At 45.1% G+C, this 14,523-nt stretch overlaps 1 protein-coding gene across 2 annotated transcripts in view; it reads left to right on the forward strand.

Annotated features, from left to right (window-relative positions):
* Nucleotides 1–14,523, forward strand: part of SRPX (sushi repeat containing protein X-linked) — a 172,101-nt gene that overhangs the window by 119,041 nt on the left and 38,537 nt on the right. For both annotated transcript variants that reach the window (XM_040423791.1, XM_040423793.1), the window contains 3 exons: nucleotides 2,285–2,411; nucleotides 2,770–2,891; nucleotides 12,671–12,850. In XM_040423791.1, coding sequence (XP_040279725.1) covers nucleotides 2,285–2,411; nucleotides 2,770–2,891; nucleotides 12,671–12,850 — 429 coding nt within the window. The remainder of the gene's footprint in view (nucleotides 1–2,284; nucleotides 2,412–2,769; nucleotides 2,892–12,670; nucleotides 12,851–14,523) is intronic.

Genomic DNA, 14,523 nt, shown 5'->3' on the forward strand with positions numbered 1-14,523 from the left:
TTCTGCGGTCCCGCAAGAAAGATAGAGCAAGTCCTATTATTGTCTGCAATTGCGGACAAGAATAGGCATTTCTATCATAGTGCCGGCTACGTGCAAAATGCAGAACGCACACGGTCGGTATCCGTGTTTTGTGGATCCGCAATTTACGGACTGCAAAAAACCCTACGGCCGTCTGAAAAAGTCCTAAAGGGCAGCTGATCAACGGATGTCAGCGGATTTGTACCTATAAAACTGGCTGACCTGTTGCATGTGCACTTAGCAGTTGAAGGAATCTGTGTTGGTCCCATAATCATACTGTTGTAGAAATATTAATATTAGAAATCCGCTCGCATCAGGCTTTGTGTAAGGAAAGGTAAAAATCTCAACTGCAGTCAGACAAAGGTGTTACGATCTTGAATTCTTCTGAGCAACTGCCCCTCCTCCACAGTCTGCTCACCTTTTATTTAGTCACAGTAACAATAGAAAGGGGCTGGCCCATCACCTGACCACTCACTTCATGCAACAAGGATACAGGAAGTGATGACACAGGAAGATGAGAAAGTTCAAGTACTTGTCAAAGGACAGGGGAGGGCATCAACGTGGCTGGACAGTGCATTGCACACACCCCATCCCTGTATAAGGAAGGATGAGTCATGTCCATTGTCTCTGATCAGCCAGGTGGCCGCACATCCCCCACCACTGTCAGCATGGATCCCATTCAATACTGCTCAAAGTGACCAGTATCTAGTGAAGATCATTCTACTGGTTCTTATAGGTTTGAGATTATCTGCGAGACATTGCTACGGCTATTGTCAGTATACGGTATGAGTATACCGACAAGGCAGATATGCATGTCTTAAAAGCAGATATGTATCCAGAAAGGGATAGCGAAGCCGCAGCAGAGGTATAATATGTATCTCTCGTTATGCAGACTTTACTTCTCTAATGTGTATAGACATTTGAAGGGAAGAAGCCCAGTGCATTGCACTTAGTGCTCACAAACCGGCAAACGCCCCCCTACAAACTGAGAACACATCTCCAAGCCCATGAGAAGGTTTTCATACTGACGGTTTTACCACTGGTCCCGATTTACCCACTGCTAGAGCGTTCTTTGGTTAAATCCGACACAGGGAGACAGATGACAATCTATAAAACACACACACATCCTAAGATAAAATGTCCGCATAATAAAATTTCCACAACAATATGTGCCCGCATTGCTGAGAAAAATGATGTTTCAATATATGAAAAGAGCAAAGTGGGCATTGCTGTTAGAGCTGGAGGCTCCGCTCCCTCCAGCTCAGGGCCAGATGTGATGACTTTTACACTGCCTGGTCCTGTCAAAGTGCAGAGGGTGCGACAGTTGCAGAGGGATCTGAGCCTCTAGGTGTAACGGCAACACCCCTGTTGCTCCTAGAGGTTCATAAGTATACGGTATATTACCAACAGTGCATGACCTACCACTTTGACTATAAAACTGTAAAATAAGTTTCCATCATTTTCAAGGAAACAAATTCTGCTCTATTTTTTTCTACCTTTCTTCATGAAACTTGACACGGAGGCTTGAAAGAAGATGTGAAAATAGCCCTGTATGTATAGTCAGTGTAAATAGGTTGGAACAAGTATTCCAAGGCTTCATGATCTCTACTGTGACCAGTAGGCAGGTCACCACAAGTAATGATAAGACTCCTTCTACCATGACTTTAAGGCCATACTCCATGTAGAGTCCGCTCTCAATCTATCTCCTATTGCTTTAAATGGGAAATCCCCACTGTGGTTCATAAGGAGTGTTTTTTTTTCCGCACGTTGATTGATGATCAATGTTGCGGAAAAAAGCATCATGTTCATTCTTGGGGCAGATTCTGCTCCTACAACATCAATATTCTATGTGTTCCTGTGCTTTTTTATGTGTTTTTTTTTTAGCAGTTTTTGGTGTGGATTTCCCTGTCGTTTTTAAGGCCTCCAATTGACTTCAATGGGTACTTCCAGGCTGAATCTGCACTAGGATTGAACTAATTGTTTTTATTTCCGGCACAGAGAGTTGTGAAAGACATGTCAGTGGTACTGGCAGATGGGCATTTAATTATATGGCATTTTAATGGTCTTTTTTAATCTCGAAACCAAGAAGGAGCAGTGGTGCAATTCTCTAATAGGTGCTAATGCACTGTCAGTTTCAAATGCTGTTTCTATTGGACCTGTAGGGCCCATTATTGGGTAAGAGTCTGGGCCTACCATAGGATCCTCTGGTGGGACAGTCCAGCCCTGTTTATAGAACATCACTTCTTTTAAATATTTTATTTTGTAGATTTGGAGCCTCCAAGGATTCAGTGTCCAAGTGTAAAAGAGAAAGTAGCAGAACCAAATAAACTTACTGCAAGAGTCTTCTGGGACACTCCTGAAGGACGGGACACGGCAGATGGAATCCTAACAGAGTAAGTTAGATAAGTACAAAAATAAAAAAAAATTTATCTGCTGGAGCATAAATCATTTTAATGAGCAGAGCATCTGTCCATAGCATTCATGCTATTTTAGGATGAATATGATTGAACACTCACATTGTCCTAATAGGGGACTATAGGTCAATAAAAACTAAAATTATAATTACATCTCCCAGTATGTCATTAATTACCATTCATTATTATTGACAGATTATTGGTAACTCATATCTAACAAATTATTTTTCAGCTTGGTAAAGGCATTTCCCATATTTTATGAGAATAAATGAATTTCACCAATGCCATAATGTTATGGATATGATGGATGAGTTAATCACATCCTCTTTCTCTTCAGTGTCATATTAAAAGGACTTCCATCCGGCTCTGACTTCCCAGAGGGAGATCATAAAATCCAGTATACAGTATACGATAGAGCTGAGAACAAGGCATCATGTAAATTTACTGTGAAAGTAAGAGGTATGTAAGCTTATTAAGTGTTCTTGCATGGCAAGAACACTTACTGTTATCTCACATATATATTCTTATTATTATAGCCAAATTTACCACCCTAACTCCTCCCACAGTTTTTACACTACATAGACAGTAATATACCAAAACGTGTGGATTGTTCCCGATTGGTGTGCTATTACTTTGTGGAACGTTTCGCCAAATGGTTCACAAAATATCGGCGTTTTGTGGCGAAATTGGTCCCATAGGAATGAATGGCGGAATGTTCAAAACTAGAGTGGGAGCTGACAAAAGCTAGAGTGGGAGCTGAAAAATCAGGACATGATTTCTAAACTGCCACCACTCCCTCATTTTCAAACCCACCTACATAAATCGTATATATCAAACTATCCCTGCTGCCACTAAAAGTGATAGTTTTCACAATATGACCATTTGTTTGCAACTCACGCCACCCATTGACATTCATTGAAACTCCACCCTAGCCACCTCAAATTTGAAGGGCAATTTCTAAACTGCAACTGTGCCTTCATTTTTAATATTTTAGAGACATACTATGCATCAAAATGTAGGTCTGGGTCTTGTGATTCTCACAATATAAAGCTCTTTGCTGAGGGATTTATAATTTTTAAACTACAACCGTTTGAAGATGGCAACCGCCAGTGAAGTTAGCAAGTTGGAGCAGTTTGTTTTTAACTGCTCTTCTCTGCCCTTGCTGTAGAGTGAGTTGCCATAGGAACCCAGGTGTGTGAGCATCCAGCAGAGTGACAAAAGCTAGAGTGTGAGATGAAAAATCAGGACATGATTTCTAAACTGCCACAACTCCCTCATTTTCAAGCCTACACAAATCGGCTGCTAATGTTTTTATAAATGTATGTTTTAATGTAACTGTGAAGCACTTTGGGCAACAACATTGCAATTAAATGTGCTATATAAATAAATAAAAGTTGAAATGCATTTCGCACTCTATCAAGCTTGCCATGTGCACTTTTTAAATTTGATCAATCAATTGGTTAGTGTAATGTTTACTCACTCCAAACACTCCACAGTTACTCTGCCCACTCCATAAAGTTACTCTGCCCTGTCTAACCTTTCCACAGTTACTCTAGCCACTCCAACCACACAACAGTTACTCAAGCCACTCCACCCAGTTACTCCGCCCACTCCAGTTGTAGACTACTGGTGGAGGCAAAAACACTTCACACAATTTCCCCAGAAATTGTAGCTTTTCTAGTTATGATTGTGCTGGGTCACATAGGTATTTTATAATGAACCAGAAAATATTGCTCTTAAAGCCCTTCTTGCCCCAAATCAATGGCTTTCCTCTTCTGCAGAGCATTATGCACCTCGTAGACATGTGTGTACAGAACCTGTGGGGATGAACACAGAATTTGTGCGGCACTCAACTATGGAGCCACTGTATCTCCACACAGAACCATGCAAATGGAGTTTGCCATCATTTTTTCTGTTGGATTTATAAGCAACCTCTGAATGCCTTCATTACAAATTTTTAACAAATACCTGGCATACTTAATTTATAGTGGTTGCAGTAATTAAGAAGCTTTCCAGAAATTAAAGGGGATCTCCAGGCTTTTCTAAAATTCCTAGAGTCTTCAGACCCTTTGAAGGAAAGATCACTCCCCGATACTGCTGTCTTTGCTGCGCTCAGACTGACTGCAGGCTCTTCCTCTCAGTGCCTGACCAGATGTGTTCCTGAGTCTCCCTGTTTAGCTGCATAATCGTTAATTTCTAACGATAATTTGTTTTCCCTTAGTCCTAACAGCAGCACAGATGGGGTTAACTGCCCCTGTGGACTGGTAGGACCGGCGGAATTTTAATGAGCCCAAGAACCAATAAACGATCTTCAGCTCCCTGAAAGGGAGGAGATCACCCCCCAGCCCACCGTGTTTTTAACAAGCATAATGTATTTAGGGTGGGATATTTGTGTGCTGCTGTTAGGACTAAGGGAAAACAAATTATCGTTAGAAATTAACGATTCCCTTACGTCCTCAACAGCAGCACAGATGGGGAGATAGCAAGAAGAATCCCCTAGGGAGGGTCCTCATGCCTGGCAGAACTAAGAACAGTCTGCCCAAAAGCCGAAAACTCTGCCATCCTAGCATCTATCCTATAATGGGAGATGAAGGTTGACTCAGAGCTCCAGGAGGCCGCCTTACAGATCAACTCTAAGGGGAGGAGTCTTCTCTCCGCAACCGAGGTGGAGACCGCCCTAGTAGAATGGGCTCTCACAAACTCAGGAGGATCTAAGGATTGGGAGACGAAAGCTTCCATAATGGCCTCCTTGATCCAGCGACTAATGGTGGCTTTAGACGCTTTACGGCCTTTAGACTTACCGGCAAACAGGATAAGAAGATTCTCATCTATCCTGAACTCACTAGATCTATCCACATAGATCTGGAGGCATCTTGAAATATCCAGCGGGTCTCTAGCTGGAGTATCAGAGGAGGAGGCTGTAAACAAAACTGGTAAAGATATTACCTGATTGATGTTCTGGAAAGTAGGCACCTTAGGCCTGAAGTAAGGTAAAAACTTCAGGAGTACTCTATCCTGTAGAAAAATAATGTACGGGTGAATTGCGGAGAAAGCCTGCAATTCAGAAACTCTTTTGGCTGAAGCTATAGCCAGAAGAAAGACCATCTTTAAAGTCAAAAATTTTAAATTTACCTCCTCCAAGGGCTCGAAGGGGGGAGATGCTAGCCCCCTGAGCACTACTGAAAGATCCCACTGGGGGATAGGTTTCAGTATAGTAGGCTTTAGTCTTTCAGCTCCCTTCAGGAAGCGTTTGATGAGTGGGTCCCGAGAATGTGGCCTGTTGAGACAGGCCGAGATGGCATAAACCTGTACCTTCAAGGTAGCTGGAGATAGGCCTCTATCTAATCCATCCTGAAGAAATTGAAGTATCGCAGGAAGGGGCGGATCTGCAGACGCCACCTGTCTGGAATCACACCATGCCTCGAAGATTCTCATGATCCTGGAGTAGGCCTTCTTTGTAGACTCTGCTCGGGAATGCGACAAAGTTCTCAGGACCGACTCGGAAAGCCCTTCTATGTTGGGAAGGGACTGATCAACCTCCAGGCTGTCAGGTTGAACCTGTGCAGATCTAGGCAGAGGTGAGTGTCCCACGACACCAGGGTCTGCTCCGGGGGGAGTCTCCAGTATTGTCCCCGACTCATCTGAATGAGCTGGGTAAACCAGGATCTTCTGGGCCAAAACGGTATGATGGCTATTACCGAGGCCTGATCCTGACGGATTTTCATCAATACCCTCGGTATCATGGAAAAGGGAGGGAAGATGTAAGCCAGCCTGAACCTCCACGGTATTGACAGAGCATCTATCGCCAGGGGGTTGTCTTCCCTGTAGAGGGAACAGAACCTCATCACCTTGGCGTTGAACCTGGTTGCCATGAGATCCACTTCTGGCATACCCCATCTGTGAACTAGCTGCCTGAAGATCTCCGGATGCAGAGACCACTCCATGGTCGGTAATCCTCGACTTAAGCGGTCCGCTATCATATTGAGGGAGCCTCGAATATGAACGGCAGATAGATGGGAAAGGTTCAGCTCTGCCCACCGAAGAATTACCCCGATCTCTGACAGAAGGGGCAATGATCTTGTGCCTCCCTGTTTGTTTATATAGAGAACTGCAGTCATATTGTCTGACTGGACTTTCACTGCTTTGCCCCGGATCTGAGGCGCAAAGTGAAGGAGGGCTAGCCGGATAGCTCGCATCTCGCGAAGATTGGAGGAAAGATGCCGCTCCAGAGGAGACCAAGATCCCTGAATTGGGGATCCGTCCAGGTGAGCGCCCCAGCCTACAAGGGACGCGTCTGTAGTCAATATGACCCAAGCTGGTTGGGTCATAGACTTCCCTGCTGGTAGCTGAAACCACCATCTGAGGGAATTTCGGGTTTGACCGGACAGGGAGCACAGGGAATCTAGGCCCGCAGGGCTGCCGTTCCATAGGTGTAAGACCTCCGACTGAAGAGGACGGAGGTGCCATAGCGCCCAAGGGACCGCATCCGCAGCCGCTGACATGAGCCCCAGCATCTTCATGAGAGTCCGGATGGAGACTCGACGAGGGACATAAAGGACCTTTGCCAGGTCCTGAATCCGCGCTCTCCTTTCTGGAGTCAACCGGAGGGACATCTCCACAGAGTCGACCACGAATCCTAAGTAATGGATTGAAGTCGATGGGCTCACATTCGACTTCTGCGAGTTGATAATCCAGCCTAGGCGGAAGAGAAAAGAGATTGCGACCTGAAGATGGTGGGTAAGGATCGGAACTGAAGAGGCTATGAAAAGCCAATCGTCCAGATAAGGAATAATAGTCAGTCCTTAGAGTCTCAAAGCTGCAACCACCGAAACCACCACCTTGGTGAAGATAAGGGGGGCAGAAGAGATTCCGAAGGGAAGCACGGCGAACTGAAAGTGCCTGCAAACCCCTGAAATCTGGACCGCGATCCTGAGAAGTTTCCGGGAAGCGGAATGGATCGGAATGTGAAGGTACGCATCCTTGAGGTCCAGAGTAGCCATGACGTCCCCAGGATTGAGGATATGGCTGACTGACCTTATGGTTTCCATGCGAAACCTTGTTTTCCTTATAAATCGATTGAGGAATCTCAAATCGATGATCAGCCGGAGATCTCCTGTCTTCTTGGGAACCAGGAACACTGGTGAATAAATCCCTAGGCCCCTCTCCCCTGCCGGTACCTCCTCTAGGGCTCCCTTGGAAATATAGTCCTGAATGTAAGATTCTAGGACCACCTGTTTGGCAGACCCGAAGTTTCGTGTGGCGATGAATCTCTCTGGGGGGAGAGAGATAAGATCTACCCGGTACCCGGCGGAAACTATGTCCTGGACCCAGGGGTCTGCAATCAACCGGCTCCAAGAGTCTTTGAAATGGGTAAAACGGCCCCCCACGGGAATCTGGGGGAGGGGTACGGGAAAATCTAGAGGAGACACTGCAGGGGCAGCAGGGCTTATCCAAGAGCCTCGAGGAGGCCCATAGTCAGGAGGGTTTTGCCTCCCTGGCGGGTTTGCGGGGGCATCTCGGATATTTACGAGACGGCCCCCCCCAATCTCTGCGCCTAGACTGCTGCCCAGGACGACCTCCGCCCTTCTTTTCCTGTCTGGGGCGTCCCCGAAAGGGCTGCTGGGGGAGGCTCTTCCCTTTTTTATCGGAGAGCCCCTCCATTATTTTGTCCAATTCGGACCCGAATAACCTATCTGGTTCGAAGGGGAGCCCACAAAGGTTAAACTTGGATGCGTTATCCGCGATCCACGGTTTCAGCCAGAGTGGTCTGCGGGCAGCTGAAACTAGGGCCATAGTTTTGGCGGCCAGCTTCAGCTGCATCTGGGAGAAATCAACTAAAAAGTCCATAGCCAGGTTGGCTGACTTGAAGGCTGCCAGGATGTCGTCTCTTGATGCGCTCTGGTCCACATCCGTCTGGATTTGATTAAGCCTAGAGCGTAGATAGGTGGCTACCTCAGTGGCCGCAATGGAAGTAGATGCGGAGGCAGCGGCCGCCGCGTAACCCCTCCCAAGGGTGCACTCGGCCCTCCGGTCTAGAGGGTCCTGCAGGCTAGACCCATCGTCTGCAGGGACTAGAGTGCGCCGGGACAACTTGGCTATAGCCATGTCCACCTTGGGAACGGAACCCCACGATTCCACCAAGGGTTTAGCCATCGGGTACATGAGTCTGAATTTTCTGGTAAGCACTGGACCCTTCTCAGGCTTTTTCCACTCTGTGCGCATCACAGAGAGGAGGGTCTCATCCGCTCTAAAGACACTCTGTGTCCGACCGGCGGGATCGGAGGACTCCCCCATGTCAACATCCTGGTCCCCCGACCTGATGGACTTGAGTAACTTCTGCGTCTTTTCTGGAGGGAAAAAGCAAGAAGTAGATTCTTCTTCCTCAGAAGAAGAAGACCCCACTGAACAGGGGGCAGGTCTTTCGACCGGTGCGACCACCTCCATGGGAGTCTGAGAGGGACCTGGTAGCCTCTCATTAAGCAGCTGAACTACTACCTTGATGGAATCATCCACGTATGTCTTGGTCCATTGGAACATCTCCTGCATCGTGGGTTCCGTGGATGCCGTGCGACAACTCTCACATCTGGAGTAAGGACAGCTGTCATCTAGGGGTGTGTTACATTCGTAACATGCCAAATGCTTCCTCTTGGCCCCAGCCTTCCGCTGATCCTGCTCCTTAGGGGAAGCCATAGTCTGTAATGGAAGAAACAAAACAGGTCATAACACCTACAATATCAGGAGGTGGAGAAAACCAGACCTTAAGGGGGCCCACCAGCACTAGAAGAAATAGAGCTGAAAGAAGAGGAAGTACAAAACCCAAGCAAAGCAATACTGCAGGAATATCACAAAGCACAGGAGAGCTCTGGAGCTAACTTGTGAAAGCAAAGCAACCAGAGCACTGACTGATGGGCTCTGGGCGCTTAAAAGGAGGAAGCCCCGCCCAATGGGCGGGTTCCTGAAACGAGATCAGCACCACTCCCTTTTTTTTTTTTTCTTGTAGAAAAAACCAGAGCCTATACTGGCTCTACCTATACGAAAATTGTCTCCCCAGACTAATCCTAAGTCCAGGATGTCCTTCTAGGGAGCCAGTTTAAAAGAAAGGTGAGTTTTATACATCACCGCAACGCTTCGGAAAACCGGAAGTGACGTAGCGCACCTAGGGCGCGTCACTTCCGGAAAATGGCGGCACCCATAGCGCCGCACACATGCGGTAACGGAGGGACGGAGCACCGTCTACAGATGATGAGAGAAGAGGGGAGGGGAAGCCCCCCTCCCCGACGGTACCCCAGACCGAAATCGCCATGATCAGGCCTAAAATAAAGGCACTGAGATCCATAGAAAGCGAGCTAAGCTTAAGGAGGGGAAAAGAACCCCTAAGCAATCTTCAGCTCCCAGAGAGGGAGCGACACGCCAGTCCACCTGTCCAGAGGACAGAAAAAAACACGGTGGGCTGGGGGGTGATCTCCTCCCTTTCAGGGAGCTGAAGATCGTTTATTGGTTCTTGGGCTCATTAAAATTCCGCCGGTCCTACCAGTCCACAGGGGCAGTTAACCCCATCTGTGCTGCTGTTGAGGACGTAAGGGAATGTAAATTTTTGTGCAGCAGAGGTGGCGGCACCAGGGGCATGAAGGTATAGAAGAAATAATCTTGTCTCCACAGGGTCTGAATTTTGGAGTAAAGCAACAGCTGCATCTTAATGCTGGAGAAACTATGTTGAACTGAAAGTAGATGGCGCTGTGTTTACTATTAGTGTCTGTTCATGTGTAGTTATTCCAGTGTATGTACTCTCTGGTCATGATGCAAGATGCTGTCTCAGGTGTGCTCCATCTTGATAATGTTACAGATAGTGGTTGCTGTTTGTTTCAAGTGCAAGAAACCAGTTTGTTTTCCCACAGTGCTGTTCCTAAAAGCTGAAACCCTGTAACACTGAGGACTCCAGGACTTTCAGAAAAGCCCTTAGAACCCCTATAAATATTGATGATCTGCCCTAACCTTCCAACAACTGATCGGAGGGGCTACCGGGAGTCGAACCCCCATTGATCGGATATTGATGACCTATCCTGAGGATACAGTCAGGTCCATAAATATTGGGACATCAACACAATTCTAACATTATTGGCTCTATACACCACCACATGTGTGTTATTCCCTCATTATCCCAATTACAATGAGCAGATAAAAGGTCCAGAGTTCATTTCAAGTGTGCAATTTGCATTTTATATCTGTTGCTGTCAACTCCCAAGATGAGATCCAAAGAGCTGTCACTATCAGTAAAGCAAGCCATCATTACGCTGAAAAAACAAAACAAACCCTTCAGAGAGATAGCAAAAACATTAGGCGTGGCCAAAACAACTGTTTGGAACATTCTTAAAAAGAAGGAACGCACCGGTGAGCTCAGCAACACCAAAAGACCCGGAAGACCACGGAAAACAACTGTGGTGGATGACCGAATAATTTTTTCCCTGGGGAAGAAAACACCCTTCACAATAGTTGGAGTTGGCCAGATTAAGAACACTCTCCAGGAGGTAGAGAAGACTTCATACAGAGGGTTCACCACAAGATGTAAACCATTGGTGAGCCTCAAAAACAGGAAGGCCAGATTAGAGTTTGCCAAACGACATCTAAAAAAGCCTTCACAGTTCGGAACAACATCCTATGGACAGATGAGACCAAGATCAACTTGTTTCAGAGTGATGGGAAGAGAAGAGTATGGAGAAGGAAAGGAACTGCTCATGATCCTAAGCATACCACCTCATCAGTGAAGCATGGTGGTGGTAGTGTCATGGCGTGGGCATGTATGGCTGCCAATGGAACTGGTTCTCGTGTATTTATTGATGATGTGACTGCTGACAAAAGCAGCAGGATGAATTCTGAAGTGTTTCGGGCAATTTTTTTTCTGCTCATATTCAGCCAAATGTTTTAGAACTCATTGGACAGCGCTTCACAGTGCAGATGGACAATGACCCAAAGCATACTGCAAAAGCAACCAAGGAGTTTTTTAAGGGAAAGAAGTGGAATGTTATGCAATGGCCAAGCCAATCACCTGACCTGAATCCGATTGAGCATGCATTTCACTTGCTGAAGACAAAACTGAAGGGAAAACGCCCCAAGAACAAGCAGGAACTGAAGACAGTTGCAGAAGAGGCCTGGTAGAGCATCAACAGGGATGAAACCCAGCGTCTGGTGATGTCTATGCGTTCCAGACTTCAGGCTGTAATTGACTGCAAAGGATTTGCAAGCAAGTATTAAAAAGTGAAAGTTTGTTTAATGATTATTATTGTGTCCCATTACTTTTGGTCCCTTAACAAGTGGGAGGCACATATGCAAACTGTTGTAATTCCTACACCGTTCACCTGATTTGGATGTAAATACCCTCAAATTAAAGCTGACAGTCTGCAGTTAAAGCACATATTGTTCTTTTCATTTCAAATCCATTGTGGTGGTGTATAGAGCCAAAAATGTTAGAATTGTGTCGATGTCCCAATATTTATGGACCTGACTGTAGTTTATCAGTCTTTAGATCCCAGGCAAAACCTTTAATTGCAAAAACAATGCAGTCATTTTTATGAACCTTTGTTTGTTTATCTGCTTTTGGTAATGGATTAGCTCGTTAGCGCAATCGGGGGACAGGCCACAATGTGAATTGAAGCAGTTTCACTATACTTTGATGCAGAATGTGCAGCTGCTATATAAGCAGCCCACATAAGAACCATACCAGGACAATGGAAATTTTGCATTCTAAGGGCCCTTGCACACGTGAGCAGAACATATGTTCCAGAGCGGCATTGATCGTGTGCACTGGAGCACACAGCATCAAAGATTACAATGATCATATATATATCATGTATATGATCTCATTAGTGCGGGACAATAGCCCCGCGGGCAGCCTTACGTGCACAGCACCATTGTAATCTATAATACTGTGTGCTCCCGAGTGCACCATCAATGCCGTTCCGGAACATATGGCCTGCTCGCGGACCGTATGTCTCGGAGGGCATACGGTCGTGTGCAAGGGCCCTAAACTTGATTGAATATTATATAAAATGTCTCCAAAGGGAAAACATAATAAGATGTTATGTTACTCAGTTGGGTTGCATTTTTCAAGAAAAAATTCTAAATATAAAAGCAATTTCTAGTGTGTGCAAGCCAATTAACCCCCTTATTCATCTAGACCCTGACACCTTATCAATAAGAGTTAACTATTAAAGCACTGCTTGTCTCTCTGTCTTTCTACTAAGTAAAGCGCTGTGCTAAGCTGAACGCTCCAGAGAATGGATATGTCAAGTGTTCAGGAGCTGGAGATAACTATGGTTCAACCTGTGACTATTTTTGCATGGGTGGATATGAATTGCAAGGAAGCCCAGCTCGTGTGTGCCAGTTCAATTCAGAGTGGTCAGGCTCAGAGCCCACATGTTCCTGTAAGTATTTCTTTTCATATGAGATTTCACTTTTCTCTATACACAGGATCAACCGTAATGAAAAATGCTGATTTGTTCCAAAGCCGCCTTACAATTTTAATTTACAATGCAATCGTATTTTTAATATGCAACATAGTTAATTTAATTGGGGACTAAGAGGTGACTGGGTAGTTTACAACTCATGTGATGATAGAAGTACATGGTTAAGACTCTTTCACATAACCGTATCTGTGGTCCGCGTGCGATCCGTAAAAAATGGAACAATTTATTTCTATGGGGCCACAAAAATGCATGTCATCCCTGTGCTGTTCACATCCATGCAGCCGTGCCGCCATATCAGTTTGCAGACAAGAATATGCTTTTTAACAATTTGGCCTGCGGAAAGTGTCGGATGCACATGGCCGGTATCCGCATTTTGCAGATACGCGGTTTGTGGACTGCACAATGTATACGGCTGAGTGACTGTAGCCTTGTACACAGTGTTGGTTTCATTAATAACAGGGCCCTGGGCGACAAGTAAAAACCTTTGCTTGATATTTTAGCCAGTTGTTCTTATAATTTGAAAATATAAAATCACAGATATTTATGTGCTTTTTATCTGGATGTTTATACCGATATACTGCCTACATGGTTAAATAATACATCTGCACAATGCCCACACAATACCACCATTCACTGCTTAAAGGCTATGTACACCCTCAGAGGCAATTTTGGTTTATGATTGCATTTTACTCCTTTTTGGCTAATAATTAGAGATGAGCGAACTTCATATTTTGAAGTTCAAGTTCGGGTTGTGGTATATGCTGAATTACGTTATGGATTCCGTTACCACGGACCATAGCGCAATTTCATGACGGAATGCATAACAGAATGCCTCTAAAGGAATTCCGTTATGCATTCCGTCATGGAATTGCGTTATGGTCCGTGGTAATGGAATCTATAATGCAATTCAGTAAATACCACAACACGAACCCGCACACGAACTTCAAAATATGAAGTTTTCTCAGACCTACTAATAATCATATTTTCAATTTGCTTTTATTAAAAATGCTGAGCCGTTCTGTCACAAAGGGTTAACTGCTTTTCTAACGGTGTGACTGGTACTTTCACTTTCACTTTAGTCTTATCTCTAAATTACTATATCTAAACCTTATCTCTAAGTAAGATAAGAACTGAGCTATAATGAGTGTTTATAACATCAGAGATAAAGAGCCGTCAGCTCCCCAACTGACGGAAAAGAGAGAAAATCCAGGGGCTGCTGCTACAGCATCTCAGCTATATACAGAAAAAAGGGTTCCATATTTGAAATAAATTAGAAAAAATGATTTTTAGCTCAAAATGAGTACAATGAAATAATAAAAAAAATTGCCCACAAAGGTGTATATAGCTTTTAACTAGAGAAGGCATTATTGGTTAAGCCCCCTTAGTGTTGTAAGGCAGACATTCACTAAAGAGCAAAACACCAGTTCAAGAAAAAAAAATTGCACTGACACTTGCATGGGGCCCTCCTTTTTATCTTTTTAGCTGCAGATCAATCAGATCCTGGGCTCCTCTTCTGCCATCCAAGATTCCCGCAGCAGTTCCCAGACTGCCTGATGCATCTTGTGTATGTGGTAGCCCAAGACACTTTCTTCTGTCTTAGTATTGGCCAGCACTGCTCATGTAGACATTGC

Source organism: Bufo bufo, chromosome 3, assembly GCF_905171765.1.
Source record: "Bufo bufo chromosome 3, aBufBuf1.1, whole genome shotgun sequence".
Taxonomy (NCBI): Eukaryota; Metazoa; Chordata; class Amphibia; order Anura; family Bufonidae; genus Bufo; species Bufo bufo.